A 21,487-nucleotide genomic window follows, 5' to 3' on the forward strand; every position below is an offset into this window, starting at 1 on the left:
ACCCCTCTGTTCGTCCTCCTCGCAAGCACGGCCTCGTTTGCGAAGATAGCGATGATAACCCACGACGCCCAAGAAGACGAGGTTTCGGCAAGCGCATGAACTACGACTCAGCGGCGGCTTCCGGCAGATTCCAGACTAAGACGAGAGTCACGAATCTCGTCAAGCGGTTGGCCAGTTTGTATTTCCCGCCTAGGGAAAGGTTTGCAGTCTTAGGCTACCCGCCTCTTGAGGAAGCGCCTATGTCCACGACGCCGCAAGACGTACCGATCGCCGCGCTCGTATCTTCCAAGTTGGGGAATAAGTCCTGCACGCCTATCTGCACCGGACACTCCAGACGCGTCGTTGCTGGCAAGGCCTGTTGTATAGTAAGCGAATTTTCGATGTGTGGTTGGATAAGCTGATACATGATGTACAGACCGGCGATTCAGTGCGTGTACGCCCGCGCCAAGGCAGACCAGTGTACTTTCAGTGAGTCATCCGACCACGACCCTTTCATAGTCTACTAATGCTTGTACAGGTTAGCTTTGGTCGTTAGGCTCGACGATCAGGCCCGACAAGCTCATGTCATATGGTACATCTCTGCCATCGATATCGGATTTGCTGTGGACGATATTGTCCCTCGTGAATTGTTCCTCACGGACGCTTGCGAAGACGTGCTCGTCGAAGAGATCGATCTCATCGTGAATGTGGAGCAAAGGTCCGCGTCCGAGGCGCAGTCGAGGTCACCGTCAGCTAGCAAGTATAGTTGTAGGCGAGTTGTTTCCATTGCGAAGAATAGAATATGGCCCATAGCTGATGTACTTTAAGGTTCGCATATGAGATGGAATCCAGCACAGTTAAGGACCTCCAACTGAATGTGGCTCGTCATCCTCAGCCGTCGAGTTGCCCCGTTTGTTCTCGACAAACAGGCTATGCAGACGATACCGTTTCGCTAGATGGGAATGAGTATCATCTGCATGACTTCGTCCTCCTCGAAGCACGGTCCGGCGAAAGCCTTTGTCATGTCGCCCAAATCAAGAGGATTGTTGGGGGTTCGGAACCCAAAGTTAAGGTGATGCTCTTTGAGCGGCTTCACAACATGAGGGATCTACCCAACAGATTCCCTTGCGATGAGGTGTGCCTCCCTCAATGCCTGACTTTTGAGTGCTACTTACCGGATGACATAGCGGCAGTTGTTTCTTACGAAGACCGAAATCACCGTCCGGGCATCTCTGATCCTTCGGCGGTGCTACGTGCGACATGCGTGCGAGCTCCCTGGTGACGAACTGTCTGCTTGGCTGTCCAAATCGATCAACCACTTCTTTGTGCGATACGAGTTCCCGACCGTTCAACACCCCTCCTGGTCGGATCGCATTGCTTTCAATCCTAGTGAATTATGGCAATGCGTTGACTGCACAAAGGAACACGAGACCTTCCTCTGCTCCAATCCAAGACTACGGGCGCTAGATATCTTTGCAGGAGCCGGCGGCCTCAGTCTCTCAATGCAGGACGCGGGGCTGTTGAAGGTGACGCACGCTATTGAGATTCTGCCCAGTGCTTGTCAAACAATCCGGTAAGTATAGCAGTTGCTTTTTGACACTCTCTGATTACATGTTTATACTTTACTACAGTGCCAATTCTCCCCAGACGATTGTGTACAACCAGTGTGCTAACGAGATGCTCCGATACACCGCAGATATGTTAAACGAAGCCGAGCCCTGCAGAGAAGATGCGCCTCGGCAAATTCATCCGCCGGAGCTGCTTCCCAAGCCTCCTTTACCAGGAGACATTGACGTGATACTCGCCGGATTTCCATGGTAGGTCAATTTCTACTGCTGAATCCTCTGTCTAAACACCATTGCAGCCAATCGCATTCCGCCCTCAACATGTACCGCAAAGAAGACGATCCGCGGAGTCGCTTGATGCTGACGATGCTCAGCTTCGTCCATGTGTATCAGCCGAAGTACTGTGTATTTGAGAACGTACCAGGTTTCCTTGAGTACGACCCTGGCGCAGGTCAAGAAGATCCGGAGCACAACAAGATGGTGAGATATGCTTGATATCTGAGCAATGTCGCGTCTATTTAAAAATGCCTTCGTGTTTGTGCAGGGAGGTCTCAGGCTGCTGTACCATGCACTGACTACAATGTCGTGCGTTCATCTTCGCCTTATATGTTCGGATTTCAATGAACATATTGATAAGATACCAAGTGAGATGTGGGGTTCTCCAAGCGGGCAATTACGGCGCACCACAACACCGTCAACGGTTCTTTCTTATCGCTGCTCGCTCTGGGCTGTGCTTGCCACGTCTCCCTGAGATGAGCCATGTGTTCCCGAGCACTGGCTACTGTATACACCTGCATGATGATGAAAAGGTCAGGTTTACCGCTAATGGACGGGTTCCATTCCACGCAGTGACGGTGGAAGATGCCATCGGCGACCTATCTATATGGGATTAGTGGGTATTTTCCCCATCTATTCTCGGTTAAGCTTGCTGATCACAATGGATACTGTAGCCACATTCCGGACTCCGAAACTGGCCAGGTTGTGAGGAACAAGGATGAAGAGCAAGGTCGCATTGTCGATTCGTTTGTATGTGACGACGATAGCGATCGCTGGGGCCCTACGGAAACTGAGTACGGACGCGAGCCCGAGACCTGGTACCAAGCCCAGTGCCGAAGAGAAGCTGCCCTCGAGCTTCAACATATTACAGTGCCTTTGTCACGAGAAACGGCCGAGAGGGTGTTTGCAACGAATCTGGACGGCGACTATCGATGTGTGTCTTCTTCGTCGCTGCCCAAGAACACACACTCATGTTGGTTTCTTAGCACTGGGCCAGGAGTTGTGGTCGCATGAGATTGCTGGGCCGGGTTCCTCCGTGGTTCGTAAAGGACTTATATCCGGTGCGCATCTACATAGCACCGGCGCCTCCTGTACACTGACTCTCTACTCTCAGGGCCATTCAAGCATTTGAGTAAGGATGGCCATTTCCACACAACAGTAACAAACATCGGCCCGACAGCCAAGCAGAGTGCAGTCTTACACCCTTTCGTTAGTTTCTCGTGCTCTTGCCTGCAAATACTCAGTTGAAGGTACATATCTAGTGTCGCCGCATGCTGACTGTCCGGGAACTCGCACGATCCCAAGGCTTCCCGGATAAATTCTTCTTCGTTGCAGATGGCTTTCCAGCGCCAACCGAAAAGGGCAAGGAAACAGAAGCGCCCACGGATATCAGAACAGGTCCCGCGGGCGTGAAGATGGTGAGTCGTGTACATGCACATGCCTTTCGGACGGTTGCTGATGCAATACTACACTTCAGATACATCGCCAGATCGGGAATGCGGTACCTTGGCCGCTTGCTCAGGCCATTGGAGTGGAGTTGCTGAAAGCGGACTGGGCATATCGTAGAGATAATGCTATCGATGTCACTGATTAATAACCTATAGCTCCTGATACTATGCAGTATCCGTACAACAAGTATGATGAAACAATCATAGCAAACAAGCAAATGTGTACAAAAACATGCTGTTCGGCATTAGTTCGCGAGTCCGACTGCCTCTTCGGCAAGGCTCTGTCCGATCCTCTTTACCTTTCCCCCGAGATCAGCCGCGAGGGTGGCACGTGGTGCAACATCCATCCCCAGTCCCAGCGTTAAACTTCGTTCCTCCGCCCTCCGCCCTGACCTCTCGTACTCTTCCACCAGCTTGCATAGACCTTTCGAAGTCGTGTAGGGCCCTCTATAGCCAAGCCCACCGGAGGACAGCGGAAGGCGAGCACGAGAATCAGAGAATATGAGATGCGAGAGGGTAAAGGGGAATGCGGAAGGTTGTAGGCCGAGGATGTCCCCTTTCACTGATGGGAGGCACCGGCCAGCAAGGCGGGAAACAGCCGATGTCGATTTGATCAAGCGATGGCGAAGCAAGTAATAGAATTCGACGAGGTGGGCGAGGAGGAGCATGGCGGTCGGAGAGACAGTGGTGAAAGTGGTTGTGCCGGCCGTGAGCGTTTGAAGCAGGGTGTAGACATCGCCGTAAGTCACAGCCGGCCCACTGTCGCAAATCGTGAACGCGTCCCCGCCTATGTCGGTCACGTCGCTCTTGTGTTCGTCGTTGCCGCTTCCCCGTTGGCTCGCCTTCTCGATTTCGATGAGACACCTCTCGTAGTTCAAATGGGCCAAGGAGCAGTTCTCGACGTAAACGAAACTGTGCAAAACGTTGCCCATCCATGTCTGATTTGATTTGCGAACGAGGAGTGCGCCGCAAAGTGCATCGCCGCCCGTGCCATAGATTCCATTTCCAGGTCTGATACATCCTGTTCGGAGAACGCCCGTTCCCGACGGAGTTTTGTCCGCGGAGCGCACAAGTCCTTCAGCGATGGTTTTTGACGCCGCCTAGAACAAGAATCAGTATCGGGCATCATTAGGGAGAGGGAGATGATGACGAACGTAGTTAGAGAAAAACTCTTCATGTTTCAAAGGAATGGGCGACTTGTCGTCCAGAAGCTGAACGACGCGCTCCGGTTGTTTCTCCCATGGCCAGAGCAGGCATCGCGTGGTGTGAAACGTGATGGAACCAGACGAAGTATACACCAGGATAGAAGCGTCGCACTGTCGAGCTGCGTCGATGATGTTCTGGGTGCCTCTAACGTTGACAGCAGCGGACAGCGAAAAGAGCTCTGGCGAGCGCTCGTAGAAGCGGATGTTGGCGGCAGAGTGGAAGACCGTTAGAGGAGCGTCCAAGGCATGCTCGGGCCACGGTGCGGAGAAGGCACGCTTAACGGATTCGGCGTTGGAAATGTCGACCTGGTAAAAGTCCACCAGGGTAGCGGCGCCGCTGATTAGGTCCGGCCGGGTGGGCTGGAACAGGGAATTGACGGCCGGGTCGGAAGAAGGTCAAGCATTTACTCACCGCCCTGATATCTAGGACACGGATCTTGTGTGGATCCTCGCCGCGTTCAATGAGGTGCCGAACAATCCATCCTCCTAGGAAGCCAGCCTTGCGCAAAGATTAGCACAGACATTCCAGACTCCAAAACGTAGGGCAGCATACCCCTCCTATGACAATGTATCTTCGACCAGTGGCAGGGGGGAGATAATGCTCAATCCGAACGGGATCATCGACGAGATCCTTGGCTGCTTCAAGCGCAGACTGCGCTGTTATCCGAGTTGGTGAATGTATGCGCGCCTCCTCAGGCAAAGCTAAGAGCTAATGCCACTTTTCAGCGTTCTACTCGACTTCATAGAGAGTTGTGACTGTTGGGCGTACCTTCCTGTCGTTGTATACAATGTACAACAGCACCACAAGGATACAAGCAACGACGATGTGCCAGTTGGACAGATCCATGGAGTCAATGTTGAGACAAAACGCCGCGAAACCAGCCCAGGCACTTATACAGATGGCGACCCCGCTAGAATGGCCGAGCAGTCAAAGTCCGGCACGAGCTTGATTGAGTCCAATACATCGAGAGGTAATGGAAAGCGAGAGCCAAGGCAGCCGTGCGACTTCCGCCCGACCTTGACTTCTTGCCACCACCACTACTACCAATGTCCTCCAAGCGCAAATGGGACGATCCCGCCGAGGCCGCTCCTGATACTCCGGCCAAGGTCCCAAAGACGGAAGAAGGAGGAAAAACCGCGAGCGACGCCGCGGCCGCTGCCGCCGCCATTGCCGCCAAAATCGCGGCGCAATACGCGGCAGGCGGACTCGGAGGCTCGAAGGACCCGCACGACGGAGACTTCACGTACGACATCGACATCAACGACGTGCGGAACCGGTACATGCTTACGAAGGGCGGTACGCAACAGCAGGTACGTTTGTCTGCGGAACCTGCGTGGCGCTTGGCTGACCAGACCCTCTCAGATTCATGACGAGACCGGGGCCTCTGTGAGCACGAAGGGCACATGGTACCCCGACAGGTCGAAGGCAACGGAGAAGGACCCGCCTCTCTACCTTCATATTTCTGCGACTACCCAAGAGATACTGCAAAAGGCGATCGATAAGGTCAATGAATTGCTGAACATGGACATGGGGCCGCTGGTGGATGATAAGAAGCCGAGGGAGAGGGTACACCATCTTCACAGTATATTTGGCTGTTGCTTACGATGACCATAGCGTAAATGGCCCGAAGAGAAGGTACCTGTGGGTCTTGAGTCCTTGAGGGCGTTCAACGTTCGCGCGAAAGTTGTCGGTCCGCAAGTGAGTATTCCCGTATTGAAGTATTGCTGGTAAATGCTCATAACCTCAAAGGGTATCTTCGTGAAATACATCCAGCAGGAGACAGGAACGAGGGTGCAGATCAAGGGCCAGGGCTCTGGTTTCATCGATCAAGAAACCGGGCGTGAGGCTGACGAGCCCATGTACATCCATATAACGTGTGTTGAGCATTCCACCTCGTCTTCCATGTTTGGTCCTTTCATGTCCGCTTATGTTCCTTCTCTTCAGAGGACCAGACGAAGGTCAAGTAGCGCGCGCCAAAGTCTTAACGGACGACCTTCTCGAAGTTGTCCGCGAAGAACACGCCAAGGTCAAAGTCATTGTCCAGCAGCAGCAGATGGAGCTCCATCAAGCCCAGATGCAGTACGCCGCTTACACTGCCGTAGCCGTATGTATATTCTTACCCTCATCCCCCCTCTTACCGCGCAGTGCCTGCTTTACTTTTGCGCGTAAGATCGTCACCCGGGTTGCTTACTGACGATACCTCTTGCGTTTTTCTTGGTTGCTGATTAGTATCCGGGGCAAGCGGCTCCTCCACCACCGGGCGCGGCGCCCCCGCCGCCTGACGCGCCTCCACCTCCACCTCCAGATGGTAGCGCGCCCGCGCCGCCAGGAGGCGCTCCTGCCGCCGGCGCGTCACAAAGCCCACTGGACGCATATGCACAGTATTGGTGCGTTTATCATATTAGTGCAATGAAGCGCTCGGTGGCTGATGGTACGTATGCAGGGCTGCTTACGGCTACGACGTCAACACGCCTGAGTTCAAGGCGTGGCTCGCGAGCCAGCAGCAGCAATATGGGCAACAGGCAGGCGGTCAGCCTCCAGCTCCGAACGGCGCCGGTGCCCCGGCCCCTCCGCCGCCGTCTGGACAAGATGCTGCGCCGCCCCCGCCCCCGCCGCCGGCATAATCGCTTCGAGGGCCCCGTCGGTAACTTGTTCATGCTTTTCTCGGTATCAGGCTGTCTGTCTAGGCGAGCTGCGACAATTGACTATGATTTCCGATAATCATCGACTAAGACGACTGTATTGTAACCTGCATCGCAAAGCGGTAGGACACCACGCATGGTCGTCCATGTGGTTGCTAACGGTGCCTCAAATGCCCATATGGATGTACGTTGCCCATCGCGAAGGATGCAAACCATCCTCTCTCATACGGCGTGTCACGGCATCGAGAGCCCTTGGTATCTTTTCCATGTCCAATTGACCAGAAGGATTATTCCCGAACAGATCCTGGTACATGTTGGTGGCGACCTCCGGGCCGTCGCAATCGTTCATTGACCTACAATGTTGTCAATTTGAGCGTTGATATGCTTTACGTGGTACGCGCACCACATGGTTCCGATGACACTCTTGAAGCCGACGAACATCATCGTCGCTGCGAGGTGCAGTGTTTCATCCGGCAAGCTCTATGCCAGCCGTAAGTCCCGTCACGATTCTGGAAAAGTTTTGGGATAATTACCTGATCTCCCATTGCAGATTCACAAGCACTCAAAAAGGCAAAGAGGGCGTTGGGCAGTTGAAGCTCCATAAGGTGTGACGCCGTCAGAGTTCCGTCGGCCATTGCGAAGCCACTGTAGCATGCCCTTGTCAGCACGAAAACGCACTATGGCTCAGCTCAGAAAGCGACGGCGGACCTTTGGAAGGGATCTTGCTGATCCTGAGAGCCATGGCAGGCTAGGTGTACAATCGACGCCTCCGGCATTGCCTTCAACACTTCCCCCACACTGGCGTTCTTGCCAATCAGTACCGAAGTGCAGCGTGCATCGCGGATGTCGGCATCGCAAGCGGATATGATTCTGTCCGCCGCGTTTATCTCGTCGACGGTCTTGGGTAGTGGTGTACAACGGGGTGCCTCAGGCTGACCGACGAGCAGAACACGGAAGATCGCGATGTCAGACGATTGATCGTAATCTTGGCGTGCTTTGATAAGGGACTGTAGGGATGGACAGTACGATGAAATCACACAGTCCGACGTGCACACGTCTGTATTCCTTCCATAGTAGATACCGGCTGCATGTACCGGAAGGAAGGTGAAGGGGCCGGTGGGACACCACCAAAGCCGTGGTCGCTGGTCCAAAGTACATCCCTGAGACAAATGATGGTTTTGGTGAGCAAGCTACGGTATAGGTAGACGTCATGCCCTGACCTGCAGGTTGAGCGTAGCTATCACCGGATGGACAACCTGATGCCATAGCTCTGCTAAGATGCCTGTGTAGGAGTTCTCGGAGTTCCACTTTTGTTTCTGGACGTGGAGACGGTGGGCATCTGGAGCATAGGGATAAGACGTATCACGGCGGCGCGCAGTTGTATTTTCGGCTGACAACATGCTGGCGAACTCTGCCAAACGTGCGGACGTGACCGAAAGCGGAAGCTGTTGTGGTTTTCCGGATGAACGAACGATGATGGCGTGGGACTGGGTCTCGCCAGCGAGCAGAAGTACGACAGGTCCCATCGCCGCCGCGGCTTGAAGTGCATAGCACTTTTTGGGAAGGAAGTAGCTTTCGAAACCTGGAGTCTGTCTTACTTCGCGTAAGACCAACTCAAACTTGTCAATAAGATGGCGACGCTGAGACATAGCCGAGTCGCTGATATTTCCCCCAGCTAATTCTCTTCCGATAGGCCTCGCAAATCCGGCAGTGAGCGCATTGAGCCGCTCAGCGAAGTGGGGCGGAAGGTCGTCAAACCGATAGCGATGTTGAAGTGCCCTGTTCCAAAGCACCGATCGACCCTGTTCCAAAATTTCGACCGCCTCCGCTGTCCGCGAATGCAAGAGCGCGTGATTGGCTGCTTCGATCGCTAATCCCGGCGTGTCCCTGAGGAATTGAAGTCGCGTTTCTGGGTGGTAGCCTGTGTAGGCTAAACGAGGCAAAAGCCCGACAGTGTGATGATAAGCCTCGAAGACAAGATTGGAACATCCGCTGCTTCTTGCTGCTTGTATCCATCGCTTTCCCGACTGCAATGAATCTCGGGGATTGCCGTAGGGATTTTTGACCGAATCTCGAAAAAAACGCATAGACTGAAGGAAATCGTTCGGTCGATTCACCAAGCGATGTAAAGCAGAGAGGTCGTCGGCCAGGAGTGCTTGGATGTGAGGATAGTCCGGTCGTACGTTGGGAATATCAGAGAGGCAACTTTGCCGGAATGCGACCGCCTCCTCCAAATAGTCGACACAGTTGGTCATCTGTGATTGCGCTCGGAGGGCTGACGCTAGGCTGTCGATGACCTCAATCCTTCCTATCTTGTCCTCCGCTTGGATGAGGTCCAGCGATTCCCTCAAAGCTTGCACGGCTTCTCGTAGTTCGTCAAGGTTCTGCGTGATGTCCAGAGCGCGATGAAACCGCGCTTCGCCGAGAGTGCGAAGGTAGACGCCAAACCGGACATCCTTTGGCCCCATGATGGATTCCTTCGACAGGTTGTTCGCTTCTTCCAGATCGGCGAGTGCGTGTGACCGAGTGTATCTCTGTAAGAGACTGGAAGCGAGCAAACAGAGATTGTATGATCGCTCGGAGTCTCCTGAAGGAGTAGCCTCCAGAGCCATCCGTCCTATTTGGATGGATTCATCCAGATCCTCGGGAATGCCCAGCCGCTCGTAACGCCGCCGCAGACACAACTGCAACTTGCGGGTCGCAACCGTCCGGGACATTGCGTCTCCCCATGTTGCCACGTTTTCGCGTGCTATCTCCATAGCCTCATCGAGATCGTCCATGTTGCCGGTATGCTCGAAACTGGTCAACAATGCCCATCCAAGGTTGTGCATAATTCGACGGTGTAGCGCTGGAGATGTTGTTGCGGTAATGCGACGAGCCCTTTTCAGGGCGAGCAGGGCTGCCTCGAGATCTTCGGAAGTGCCATCAACGGTTCGGGACTGAAACTTCTTCCATAGCACCCCACCGAGGAGCATAAAAACCAGGCCGTAATGAGGGCTGTCTTGGCCAGTTAAACCGACAGCTTCCTTCAGCATCGCGAGGGCGTCATCCAACAAGTTCTCCCCGACGTTTTCGTAAATGATGATATGGATATTGCATGCAACAGTCAGATACTCCGCCCTGAACTCGTCGCATTTAGCCGTCCGCGCAGCTGTTTTCATGAGAGCAAGGGAGTCGTAGAGCGCGGCTGAAGGCTCAGGGTCGGACAACGCCAAGTAGAATGTGGCCATTGCTACACAAAAGATGTTATCGGACTCGTCGAGCCCATGCGCTTTCCTGCAGGCTGAAGATTCAAGGTGGGCGGACAGGGCTTCTTCAAGGGGTAATCGGTGATCGCGCCTCCATAGGAGTCCGACCACCCGCCCCAGCTGATCCAGGAGGGCGGCGCGTAACGCAGCTGGTAAATCGGGATGTTGAAGTGCCCATTGACAAACGTTCAGAGCTTGCTCTAAATCGTCGGCTTCGTCTATGCACGTATACCGTCGTGTCAAGTGAGATGCCAGGTGCAAAGCGTAGTGGGGAACCTGAGGATCGCTCGGGTCAAGTCTCTGCAATGCACAGCAGCACGCTAAGAGAGTGTTTTCGTCCTCGCGAAGGCGATTTTGATGAGCCCCTTCCACCCTCTCCATGTCCAGAGGTTCGCGCAAGTACCGAAAATCCATTCTGATTGTCAGACGTGTCAGCGCGTCCGATCATGACGAAACAGAAATTTCAATCGATGGATGCTCACTGAGGACGGTAGAACCTCTGTCCCGCTATGAATTCCAATCTCCGGAGAAGTAGCTACGCTTCGACGGAGGGTCGAGAGTGAATCTTATATATGTCTTGGCCTTGGTAGTTGGTCAGTGCGCGTTCGGTGCGGGAATGGCCTCATCCTAAGCGAACGTAATGCGTAACAGCTATACGCCTCGCGTCAAGAAAGTGTAATAGGCGTCCCGCTATCCGCTCACCTCGGGATCGACAATTACATTGTCATTACGACCTTACGACCAGCAACCGTTCGGCCAAACTTGTGCGAGATTGATGTTGCCAGATAGCATGAACAACAATATTTTGCAGTAGGCGATTGACGGTAACCGATATGAAAGACGACCAGAGGTCTACCGTCTACGCCGAAGATCATCGATCATCCGTGGCTATCGGGGGCTTAGTCACGTCCGTCACAATCGTGTGTCATCCGGTCACTCGCTCATTTCATCCTTCCTTGTCTCAAATGGGCAGACCTCACCTTGGATCCACTCTTCATTGAGGCCAAGAACCCGTTTCATGGAAGCCTGAATTTGGCGCAGGTGCAAGTTGATGGCGCTGATCGAAATGGAGAACCCTCACTGCCGGGGTGTTGCTTGTCTCGATACCCTCACCGACAAGGAAGGGATGAAGAACGGCAACGATCATTGCAGATTGCAGCGCGAGACGCGCCCTTAACCGATGGCATCGCACCTGTCCCGTGCGGGGCGGAGCCTTCGAGGACTAGACTCGAGATATGCTTGCGACAAATATATACACATAAACCTGCGATGCAGCACTCGATACTTTGAATGTCGCACTCCTTGCAATACACCTAGGCGACCATCACGGGTCTATTTGAAACCATGGATGCGCTCTGATACATGGCATCAGTTGCAGGATGCGGCGATGAATCGCGCGGTGAGCATGCTTACATCCACCGATACTTCGGTCTCGGAACCGTTCAGCGGTGCCGCGATGAGCTTCCGTACTATACCTCGCGCAGGGCGCGTTTCCGGGACTTGAGCGTAACGTCGCGCAGCGTTCAAACTGTCGAAGTTCAAACCTTTCAGCTCACTGTAAGTCGAGTTATGTGCTTACGACGCAAACAGGCTGTTCGAGCATACTGGTAGGTATAAGTCAGTAGTCGTCAACAAATAAGCGACATCTCGAGGAACGTACTCTTGGCGTAGAACATGTCAACTGCGATCCACAGCACTGAATGAACAGTGAGAAGGCATGTCGATATCCTTGTCGCTCTGTGTTCCGCACTTACCATTTTGTGGCATAGCCGCGCACTATGTCAATCAAAGCAACCATGTCAGCACATCGTCTTAGTACGACGAACACCGCTTACAAGGATCAACATCGCGAAGCAAGTCAAACTGGATGTCTTCATGTTATCGCGAAGTAGAAATATGAATCAGTCTCAAAACATGCCTCGTGAGCAGGCTGGTCTCTGAAAGCGGGATCTCACTGCGTGCCAAGCGGGAAGAAAATAAAACGAACCTATGGTCCATGCGGCAATCTTGTCAAGTAGCAAAGACATCCTTCGAGAGGGAAATTTTCAGATGAAATCCAAACGGCAATGGAAGTGGTCCGACCTCTTGAACTCTGAGTGCTGTGCTTTCAAGGAATAACAGAGACCAGTGGTGTTGAACAGGTCCAGTATAAGAGATACGGATATCGCAAGCAGAACAATCCAAGAAGAATTATTCATGAATGGCTCGAGATGCCCCGCTTGCATCGCTTTTGTGCCAGCGGCAATTCTTGCACCAAAGTGAACAAGCGCCAGTCCCCAGCCAATCATGGCGAGGTCTAGAGAACGTGATAGTTTCCACAGGCGATAGGTAGAGAACGCCTAGGACTGATATCAGCAATGCTAGGCGCGCTCACAAAATCGGCAGTACCTGCGCTGAAGCGGCGACGGTACCGCCTACAACAATCATCACGGCAAGCGGCCAAGGAATGAATGTGACGTGGTCTAGTTTTCCAAAATGAGTGACGATGATGTCGTACAAGTATATCCAAGAGAGCACAACATGGAAGGTATCGAGAAACCTAAGAAAAGACGGGTGAATCGTATACCATGAGTCCTTGGATAGTTCGCCGACATACCATACGGCTGCGGCCATCATTCGAAGGAGGAGGCTTCCCGATGCACCAGTGGTATGATACGCATAGGCTTGCGCATTCATAACACCATACAGCAACGTAGCCACCAGTGTGCCAACCTGCAGGGCACCAAGGGAGAGTTCGGGTTGAGAGACCATACCGATTGCAGGAAGGGAGTCAAGTCGACTAACTCGGTCAGTCAAGAGCCTCAGTAGCCCTTTATATAACGAATAGCTGCATCGTGAGCTGCATCGTGAATCACAATCCCGCATTCACGATTGCCGTGAGACCTATCTCGTCTGGAACGGACCCAATAGTGGGCGGTAAAGGAGGCGTTCTCAGTAACTAGACGATACCAAGAATATGCCCAGTATTCCGAGAGTAGCTGTAGCATCCGAGTCTCCGGAAGATTCAGGATTCCCCAGCCACACTCAGTATGGCAGACTGATTTGAACCCAAGCGTGTAATCGGACACCCTGCCAGTGATGTCGCAATCGATTCCTTCACTTTTGAGACCAGATGCTGCCACTATACCTTGACTTCTGTACCGAGCATTATAACCTGAAACAAAGTTGAACAGGCGGATGGAAAGACGGGACTGTATTTCGAGGTGATCGGGTGGTGGCGCCTCGTCAGCGGCGAACTTGACAGTTGCTATCCTGCACTTATCGGAGGCACCGGTACCACATTCCTAACATGGAGAGCGAGTCTTTTATCGGGAATGCAAGCTGAACAGGTAGTTGCAGAATCAGTTTGCTGCCACATTCTTCGGAAGCTGCCAGGCTCATTGACCTAAAGCATGGGAAGCTAATAACCCAAGACGAGCGTGCTAGAGGAAATCGCCATGAGATCCAGTTCATAGAGCCCTTCGGTGCCGGTGTCGTACTCGATGGGCAGCAGTTACTCCAAACGACGTGGTGGTAAGCGCTCCAAGTTGGTGTGATGCTCACACGCGCTGCCAACCGCAGATAGGTACTGTACCGGTGCTGCCACATCATGCAACTACATGCATATACATGCACCAATCATGAACTCTACTTCACCGGCATCAAGCACGTTCGTGCTCTCTACCTGCGCAATGTCCACAATAGCAGGAACATGCCAAGCAGTACAGGTGATGTGAACGCAAGACCCTATTACTAGCTATATTCCAACGCCGCAGAACCCTACATCAGAACTCACCACCGCCATCGATCTCCTGTGCATGCCTCGGTTGCAATCTTCCATCTATATATCGCCGAGAAAGGCCGCGATACGATGGAAACGTCTACTCAAGCTGCATGAGAGCTGTCCGCCGGCGGAGCCGGAGACTGGATGGGCGTTGGTCATATCAGCGTCGTAACGGTCTCCATCGATGAAGATGCGTACATCCAAGGACACTTTACTGTAGGAAGCAGCAGATGTGTTGGAAATCTCGATGGTATCCCTGAACGCATTACGCTGATTTGACTGGTATGGATTTGGCTGGTTTGCAAGGGTTCCAAGTTGGCTTAAGCGCCGCCCAGCGTTCAGGCTGTAGGACGGGCGAGGATTAGCAACGCGTAGATGAATACTAGAGCCTAAACGTACGACGCGAACATGCTGTTAGAGAAGACTACAATATGTTTTCACCTCATCATCAACAGTTTTCCGCCGAAGCAGGTCGACTCACTCTTGGCATAGAAGATGTCAACGGCGATCCACAACGCTGCAAGCATGCATCAGGACGACAAAGAATGGATTAAGTGCAGGGCTATACCGTTATGTGGCATGGCTGCACACTAGCTCGCATGGATAAGTCAGCTAGATGCTCAGTAGATTTCCTCAATTTATCACGCACAAAGATCAACATGAAGGCACACGTTACACTGTGTTGACACCGTAAATTGCCTGAACTCGTGCAGACAATGTCATATGAGTGAATACCTCGTGATCAAGCTCGTCTCTGATATCACCGTCAGTATCAAAGTATGCATATGGCATGAACAACACTCACCTATCGTCCATGCAATCAAATGGTCGAATATGGAGGATGTTCTAGCATAAGTGAGTCATTCCTGCTGACCTGACACCAAATGTTCGAATACCTCGTGAACATCGTTTGTTGCTTGTTCAGGTAGTAACACAGCCCAACAGTGTTGAAGATGTCCAACACCAGCGAGTCAGCGATCGCAAGGAGAGCAACCCATAGATATCGTTCGGCAAAGACCCCGAGCTGTTTGATTTCCGAAGCCAGGATGCCGACCGCAAGTATCGCGCCAAGGTGGATCATAGCCAACACCCAGCCGACGATGGCGAGATAGAGCGACCGAGACAATCTCCAAAGGCGGTAGGTGAAGAACGCCTGTATATGAGCATTGAATGAAGAAACTCCATGGTAGACGGGCGTATGATGCTTACCTGCACGAGAGTAGCTACCGTCCCCCCTATGACCACTGTCGCGGATAGAGACCAAGGGACCGAAGTAAGATGGGCCGGCTGCCCGTAGTAAGTAACAGTGGCGCTGTACATGTATGCCCAGGAGATGGCAGCATGCAATGTTTCGAGAATCCTATCGCAAGAGACATGATTATAAGAAACGATGAAATGATCATCGCGAGAGTCCTCACCATACAATCGTGGCGAATGCACGGATGCGACTACATCCTTGGATATCGGCGGTGTAGTACGTGTACGCTTGGATATTCATCACTCCATAGAGTAGAGTGGATATCAATGTACCGATCTCCAAAGCGCCCAGTGTAAAATCAATCGGCGAAGGCATACTGAAGACAGAAGCAGAAAAAGATCTGAAAGGCAAGAAAACCGGTTGTTATCTCTAACGTCAGCCTCGTCGCTTATATGCCACTGGCAATGCGAGCTCATATCATGAGTACACTGAGTCTCATAGAACAAGGAGCTCCAATCGCAACGAGAAGAGGCCAACGCCGATGCACGAAGGTGCATTGATGCAATGCCACTTGATTCATCCAAGAATATCACAGCACGGGTTCAACGGGATCAGATACGGCGGTGCCTTCGGGGGTAGGATGTTGTCCAAGTCTACCTGAGGGTTCACCATCAGTGCACAGCAAAGTCAAGAGCATTGTACTCAAATACCCCGCGCGCTGCATCGCCAAGCATCATGCGTGATGTCGCCTTGGTTCTTGTACCATTAGGCCGAGTTATAGCCGAGTCTGCATAGCTATCATCGAACAGCCTTGGTCCATTCAGGACGTAGGGAAGCCAGCCGAGCAACAATCATAGGAGGGAACTCGAGTTACTCCAGCGACTGTGCCCAGTGGCTGGTAATATTTGGACAAGACTGATGCGGTCTGTGCGATACCATGATCACTAGATCTTGGGCTGTTGGAAAGTGACCAGTCATTCTAGACTCAAAGCGCAAACACCTAAGCCGCTCGAGAGTAACGTCCGTCGTCGAGACCGTGGTGGCCTGAAAATCTGAGTGTGACCATTTGACACGTCTGTCACAAACGCGTCGCCCGTTACTGTAACACGCCTTCTCCGTCCCTCCTCATATACTTACTTGACATTCTGGTACGAATGGCGCCGCTCGCGGAATCCTCAGCCAATGCCCGCGCCGGCTCGAAACGCAAACGCGTTATCGTAGTCGCAGGAGGAGGTACGTCGTATGCCTCTGTTCACACATTGTATTCTGACGCGACGCTCTTCTGTGCGATGCGCCTGGCTTTTCTTCTCCATCCCATGCCTGCCACAATAACAGTCGAACTCGATTTGGAGCGCATAGACCCGCGCGTTCCAGCGAGCGCAGACGTGATCGAGGCCATGAAAGCTCGCATCATCCAGGTACGCATTCGAACTCACACGACCGTGTCTGCCCCGACGCGTCCGGCTTCTGATTCTGACGCGTCTTTCAATATAGCTTGAGAACGAACTCGAGCAGTCGGAGTCGGAGCATGCCGCCAAACGCGCCCGCAAGACCCCCAACCTGACGAACGAGGCGGGCCCTTCCTCCTCGAAGGCGGCTGCTGCCACTGCGAAGACGGAGGAGAAGAAACGTCGGCTTATCTTAAAGCGCATTTTTGATCAGCGAGTGCTCACGTTGCGCCTACCTCGATGCAAATGTGCTTATATACGCGCGACAAACCCCCCAGATTGAAGAAGGGCTGCAAGTCGGATACGTGCAAATTCCAAGGGAGCCCGAAGACGGTCAAGGTGGATGATGTGATCGACTACGACGACTTCCAGGCGATTTTCCGCCCTGGAGAGATCGGGACTCTCATCCAGCCGACACCGGAGAACAAGCCCAAGTCGACAGTGACGATCATCCACTACGTAAGCCTTGTCAGGTTCCGCCTCCGCATAAGCCGTCCTGATGACATTTCGTTCTATAGAACTCGGCGCAGGTGTCTGCTCTGTTCGGAGACGAGATGAAAGAGCTGAAAGGCAACATGTGGACGATAGGCGGTAGGTCCACGTCGTTGTCCCGTGGGCTACTCTCGGCGCTCACATATCCACTATATAGGCGCGCCTTATTTCTCAAAGTCCGTCAAGCGCGGGCAATGCACGGTCGTCGTCGACGGCGCGCAACTCAACTACGCAAAGAACGGAATGAAGTGCACTATCAAGTTCGACGTCCGGCAGCAGGATGGTGAATACGACGAATACGACTCGGACTCCGACAATATGTTCATGCGACGCGGATGGTTGCGCTACTGATACACCCGTACCCGTCTTTGTCTTCCTTCCACCCTCCACCTGTTTCGCAGTTCTCGTCCACGGTGACCATATTCGAATTTCCCTCAGCTGAAGCCTTGTATAATCCGCTCATTTTATGCGCCATGTAATGCTGACCGTACATGCCCTGCTCTGTGCATATTTACCGTATCATACATAGCAACAATAAAGATGACATACAGACACTCGCAAAGCTTCACTTCAGCTCCGGCGTGTCCGCGAATGCGATCGCGACGTACTCCGGGGGATACCTGGGACCCTGGATGGCCTCCAGCTTCTCCGCCGCGTCGCGAATTTCCTTGCTTTCCTCCGGACTCAGCTGCACAGACAGCGCGCCGAGGTTGTCTTCAAGATTCTGCCGAGGGAGTCAGTCATCAATAACATCGGGGTGCGCGTACACTTGAGTATCGCTTACCTTGACTTTGGTCGTGCCGGGGATGGGGATAACGTCGTCGCCTTGGGCGAGCAACCACGCGAGGGCGACCTGGCCGGAAGTCGCGCCGTGTTTGGCGGCGATGGCATTGAGACCGTCGACCAGTTTCAGGACATTAGGGAAGTTTTCCTTGGAGAACCTGAGCATTCGTCATCGGGGTAGAGTCAGCGCCGCTCAGAATTTCTCGGACGAGGGTTGATTCTGCTCACCTAGGAAGCCACCGCCGGGAATCGTCCGGCGCAAGGTCGTCTGGAGATTTCTGTGCGAGGGAACGTCAGGTCAAGTCCAACGCAATGACAGGACGCCGATACTCACGATCGCGCCGGTCAGCAGGCCCCTGCCGAGCGGAGAATAGGCAACGATGGTGACGCCGAGCTCGCGTGCGGTTTTGAGCAAACCAAGCTGGGGGCTCTCGAGGCTTAGGTCGAACGGCGAGTATTCCACCTGGAGCGCCGTGAGCGGGTGCACCGCATGCGCGCGTCGGAGCGTCGCCGCCGACACCTCGGACAGGCCGAGATACTTCACCTTGCCTTCTCTGTGGCGGAAAGAACGTCAGCGTCCCGGGCAGCTCGCGTTGAGAAGACGGAGGCTGGCTCACTTGACGTTTTCGGCCATGGCGCCGACGGTGAGCTCTATCGGCACGGTCGGGTCCGCGCGATGGAGGTAGTACAAGTCGACGTGGTCGACGCCGAGGCGCTTGATCGATTTCTCGAACGCCTCGCGTACATAACCCAGGTCAGCGCGGACGAGCCTGTCCTTCTCTCCGTGCCCGCAGCCGAACTTGGTCGCGAGGAATATATCGTCCCGCTTTCCCGTGCGCTTGAACCTGCGAAAGGACCGGATGTCGCTGGATCAGCAAAATCGGTGGCACAACCTTGGGGAAGTCTTCCGCACCATTTGCCAATGAGATCTTCAGAGTCAGCGTACACGTCCGCGGTGTCCCAGTTGCGCTCCCCGCGAGCGTATACCTCGTCCAGGAACTGGGATGAATAGTGTGAGCCCTCCCCGGCTGCGCTGTGCTTAAATAGTGCTCGCTGACCTTCAAGCGCACTTCGTCCGCCTGCTTGTACGCGTCCCCGTACCACAAGGATAAACCCATGGCTCCGAACCCGATGGCGGTGACGAGTCGTGACCGATCTTGCGTGTGGGAAGAGACATCTTGAATAGAGCGTTGGCGAGTATGAGCTGGCCGTCAATACCGACCGCCAAGCATCGTGAGCGCTTGATGTATGCTGGGCTCTGGTACTTTCGAGCGGAGCAGCTGATGAATCAGCTATAGAACGACATGGGTCGCGACGCGCGTTCGGCTCCGTCGTTGGACCGTCCTTGGCTCGCGGTTGTTGGGTAGGGTATTGAGCGATATGAAGGGATGAACGATGAAGACTGCTGGATGCGGAGAAATGCCTCCGTGGACATCGGCGCCTGGGAATGAGCCGGCGATGATGATGTCAGCAACCGCGATAGGTCATTGCTCCCACGCTCCGAAGAAGACGGACTGAGGGAAAGTGCGGGGTCAATGATCCAGTGATCTGTCAAGGATGGGTCGGAGGGCGTGCGAAATCGGTTGCGTGCCTCTCAGCAGGGTGATCAGCATCGTGCGTACTGAAACGCTACATCTTGTTCTTCTCGAAATGCGGGCGATATGCTCCAGAGCATCGGTGTGTCCGATCTCTCGCTGGGGCCATATTATCCTCGATGCATAAGAGCCCGTCGATCATTTCAAACAAGTACAATGACCCATGGAGAACGCATGGCTTTGAGAGTTTACCAAGGGGGGGCAGAGGCGGGACAGTTCGGGGTAGAGTTCTGAAGCGCGTTCAGCGTTCATGGGTGGTTCCCGAGCCACGATGAGATCTTGCGAGCAAGCACCACCAGCACACGGCCTACGAAGGTTCTGTGCGAGCACTGTAGACCCATCAGATCCTATGTCGTTCTCAAAACGGCAGCCTGAAACATATCACATACATTGCCGCATCGATACAGTGAGCTGTATCCGCTTCCACTACACCTCTCGAACTGATCCGAGATGACCCAGTTGCCGTTCTCCAAGCTGCCGCAGTAGCAGCACACCCGGAGCAACTCGTCCTCTTTGAGGAGAAGTTCGGCCTGCAACGCCCGTCCCCGCGCTGCACGCGCGTCCAGGCGCATGCCGCCCGTCAAGCGCAGCGGCGGGCTTTGGTAGGTGATGGCGAGCAGCTCGTCGAGCGTGCTGCCGGGCATTTGCGACGGCGTCATCTCTACGTCTGGCACGACCCATAACAGCGGCCTTCCGTCCCGAGAAAGCTCGGCGGGCGACGTGGAGTTGAGGATAGCAAGGTATCGAGCTCCGGGGACGTACGAGCCCGCCGCAAGCACCAGTACGTACTGTCCCGGGTCGGTGTCTCCTCTGCGCGCGAGGGCGAAGGGCAGCGGGTTTGTGAACTTGGCGGGCCCGACGTAGTAACTTGTGACGCGGTCTCGGATACAACCTATCATGAGCGGCTCTTGATGTGGGAAGTAGAGAGGCTTCTACATGATCCCAAGCGTATTTGGCCCTCGTGTAGTGCTGTCCGAGAAGGGGGGCAGGAGATGCTGTGGCAGAGAGCTCCGAGAACGCCGTGGCGTTGCAAGCAACAGAAAACGGGCGAACGACTTCACCCAACAGCCTCCAAGCTCGGACATGGTATGAATATCATCCATGATATTGCTGTACATGTATTATCTCGCGACAGACATGGAACCTAGTTTTTCTTGGCTTCTGTTTTCAACCTCGTGCCCAAGTTGTGAACCTCCTCTATCCAACCAAAGAAAACACTCGCATCTTGATTCTTGACCTCGTCATGTTTTCGGTAGCTCGACTGAGCCATTAATTCGCGCCCTGTCAGACTCGGTTGTGGCGCGTATTCCTTGCATCAGGCCCTCCATCTTCCTCCGCAGTACAAGCACATCCGAGTGGCACGCAGTATAGACCAAATGGGCCAAAGCACATACATCGCGGTATGTTCTCCGACATTCAATGCTAGGAGATACGCCGCATCCTCACACAATCGACGAGTCTAGTCCATCTACTTACGCACAACATTCCGAGGTCAACGTGTGACTCATAGTTGCTACCTGAGAACGACGCATGCACTTCGGGCACTCTGAGTACACGAAACGCCCAAGGATGACCTCGACTCGTTCTCTAGGACCCCAGCCTTCAAAAGATCTTGTGATTGCCGCTATGCTCGGTTTCGCAACTTGCAGGAGATATCCGCCTTACGCAACTTCTATCAAGGTACAGTGCCTGAAGCAATTCAGACCACAAAGACATATATAGGGCGCAGGAGGGCCAAGACGACGCAATGCTCGCTGAAATGGAGGACAACGACTCACGCGCTGAGCCATCTCCTGCACTCGGTACGCCCATCGCTTTCTGCGCCCATGCTTTGAACAATGGTA

General features: G+C 53.6%; 8 protein-coding genes across 8 annotated transcripts; 3 read left to right on the forward strand and 5 right to left on the reverse strand.

Annotated features, from left to right (window-relative positions):
- Positions 1 to 1,259: 1,259 nt before the first annotated feature.
- PUNSTDRAFT_86954 (S-adenosyl-L-methionine-dependent methyltransferase) lies at positions 1,260 to 2,246 on the forward strand (the record flags this gene model as incomplete). Its single annotated transcript, XM_007383520.1, has 5 exons — positions 1,260 to 1,552; positions 1,611 to 1,796; positions 1,844 to 2,024; positions 2,089 to 2,129; positions 2,182 to 2,246. Coding segments are annotated over exons 1-5 (543 nt in total), but the record flags the coding sequence as incomplete, so codon positions are not given.
- A 10-nt stretch (positions 2,247 to 2,256) lies between these two features.
- On the reverse strand, positions 2,257 to 5,430 carry PUNSTDRAFT_52353 (NAD(P)-binding protein). Its single transcript, XM_007383521.1, has 10 exons — positions 5,243 to 5,430; positions 5,027 to 5,182; positions 4,886 to 4,972; positions 4,423 to 4,833; positions 3,298 to 4,368; positions 3,083 to 3,238; positions 2,935 to 3,029; positions 2,807 to 2,881; positions 2,495 to 2,754; positions 2,257 to 2,436 (listed from the first exon to the last, which is right to left on the reverse strand). The coding sequence occupies exons 1-5, from the start codon at positions 5,318 to 5,320 to the stop codon at positions 3,514 to 3,516; spliced, it is 1,587 nt and encodes a 528-aa protein (XP_007383583.1). The 5' UTR covers positions 5,321 to 5,430; the 3' UTR covers positions 2,257 to 2,436; positions 2,495 to 2,754; positions 2,807 to 2,881; positions 2,935 to 3,029; positions 3,083 to 3,238; positions 3,298 to 3,513.
- A 90-nt stretch (positions 5,431 to 5,520) lies between these two features.
- Positions 5,521 to 7,098, forward strand: PUNSTDRAFT_67710 (uncharacterized protein; the record flags this gene model as incomplete). Its single annotated transcript, XM_007383522.1, has 7 exons — positions 5,521 to 5,784; positions 5,837 to 6,040; positions 6,089 to 6,172; positions 6,224 to 6,348; positions 6,419 to 6,578; positions 6,704 to 6,861; positions 6,918 to 7,098. The coding sequence occupies 7 exons, from the start codon at positions 5,521 to 5,523 to the stop codon at positions 7,096 to 7,098; spliced, it is 1,176 nt and encodes a 391-aa protein (XP_007383584.1).
- A 928-nt stretch (positions 7,099 to 8,026) lies between these two features.
- Positions 8,027 to 10,779, reverse strand: PUNSTDRAFT_126120 (uncharacterized protein; the record flags this gene model as incomplete). The annotated part of the gene is made up of 2 exons (XM_007383523.1): positions 8,027 to 8,276; positions 8,337 to 10,779. Coding segments are annotated over 2 exons (2,692 nt in total), but the record flags the coding sequence as incomplete, so codon positions are not given.
- Positions 10,780 to 11,677: 898 nt separating this feature from the next.
- Positions 11,678 to 12,211, reverse strand: PUNSTDRAFT_134062 (uncharacterized protein; the record flags this gene model as incomplete). The annotated part of the gene is made up of 6 exons (XM_007383524.1): positions 11,678 to 11,719; positions 11,778 to 11,892; positions 11,944 to 11,968; positions 12,025 to 12,060; positions 12,119 to 12,140; positions 12,200 to 12,211. The coding sequence occupies 6 exons, from the start codon at positions 12,209 to 12,211 to the stop codon at positions 11,678 to 11,680; spliced, it is 252 nt and encodes an 83-aa protein (XP_007383586.1).
- A 60-nt stretch (positions 12,212 to 12,271) lies between these two features.
- Positions 12,272 to 15,700, reverse strand: PUNSTDRAFT_67859 (uncharacterized protein; the record flags this gene model as incomplete). The annotated part of the gene is made up of 4 exons (XM_007383525.1): positions 12,272 to 12,392; positions 15,024 to 15,280; positions 15,337 to 15,487; positions 15,546 to 15,700. 4 exons carry the CDS (start codon positions 15,698 to 15,700, stop codon positions 12,272 to 12,274), a joined length of 684 nt encoding a protein of 227 aa, XP_007383587.1.
- A 962-nt stretch (positions 15,701 to 16,662) lies between these two features.
- PUNSTDRAFT_86963 (uncharacterized protein) lies at positions 16,663 to 17,814 on the forward strand. Its single transcript, XM_007383526.1, has 5 exons — positions 16,663 to 16,743; positions 16,820 to 16,998; positions 17,052 to 17,232; positions 17,292 to 17,364; positions 17,423 to 17,814. Exons 1-5 carry the CDS (start codon positions 16,723 to 16,725, stop codon positions 17,614 to 17,616), a joined length of 648 nt encoding a protein of 215 aa, XP_007383588.1. The 5' UTR covers positions 16,663 to 16,722; the 3' UTR covers positions 17,617 to 17,814.
- Positions 17,815 to 17,820: 6 nt separating this feature from the next.
- On the reverse strand, positions 17,821 to 19,402 carry PUNSTDRAFT_102410 (Aldo/keto reductase). Its single transcript, XM_007383527.1, has 8 exons — positions 19,271 to 19,402; positions 19,107 to 19,204; positions 18,962 to 19,047; positions 18,666 to 18,893; positions 18,383 to 18,602; positions 18,277 to 18,326; positions 18,050 to 18,206; positions 17,821 to 17,989 (listed from the first exon to the last, which is right to left on the reverse strand). The coding sequence occupies exons 1-8, from the start codon at positions 19,278 to 19,280 to the stop codon at positions 17,831 to 17,833; spliced, it is 1,008 nt and encodes a 335-aa protein (XP_007383589.1). The 5' UTR covers positions 19,281 to 19,402; the 3' UTR covers positions 17,821 to 17,830.
- Positions 19,403 to 21,487: the final 2,085 nt, after the last annotated feature.

The sequence above is a fragment of the Punctularia strigosozonata genome (assembly GCF_000264995.1).
Source record: "Punctularia strigosozonata HHB-11173 SS5 unplaced genomic scaffold PUNSTscaffold_6, whole genome shotgun sequence".
NCBI lineage: Eukaryota > Fungi > Basidiomycota > Agaricomycetes > Corticiales > Punctulariaceae > Punctularia > Punctularia strigosozonata.

Coding starts and splice junctions, on each gene's coding strand:
- PUNSTDRAFT_102410 (XM_007383527.1), bottom strand. Junction 18,603..18,665: donor GCCATGGCCGAAAACGTCAA/GTGAGCCAGCCT, acceptor TTTCCGCCACAG/AGAAGGCAAGGTGAAGTATC. Junction 18,207..18,276: donor TCCCGGCGGTGGCTTCCTAG/GTGAGCAGAATC, acceptor ACGAATGCTCAG/GTTCTCCAAGGAAAACTTCC.
- PUNSTDRAFT_86963 (XM_007383526.1), top strand. CDS start 16,723: ATGAAAGCTCGCATCATCCAG. Junction 17,233..17,291: donor CAGTGACGATCATCCACTAC/GTAAGCCTTGTC, acceptor TTCGTTCTATAG/AACTCGGCGCAGGTGTCTGC. Junction 17,365..17,422: donor CAACATGTGGACGATAGGCG/GTAGGTCCACGT, acceptor TCCACTATATAG/GCGCGCCTTATTTCTCAAAG.
- PUNSTDRAFT_52353 (XM_007383521.1), bottom strand. CDS start 5,320: ATGGATCTGTCCAACTGGCACATCGTCGTTGCTTGTATCCTTGTGGTG. Junction 4,834..4,885: donor GTGTCCTAGATATCAGGGCG/GTGAGTAAATGC, acceptor TCCCTGTTCCAG/CCCACCCGGCCGGACCTAAT. Junction 4,369..4,422: donor AAGAGTTTTTCTCTAACTAC/GTTCGTCATCAT, acceptor TTCTTGTTCTAG/GCGGCGTCAAAAACCATCGC.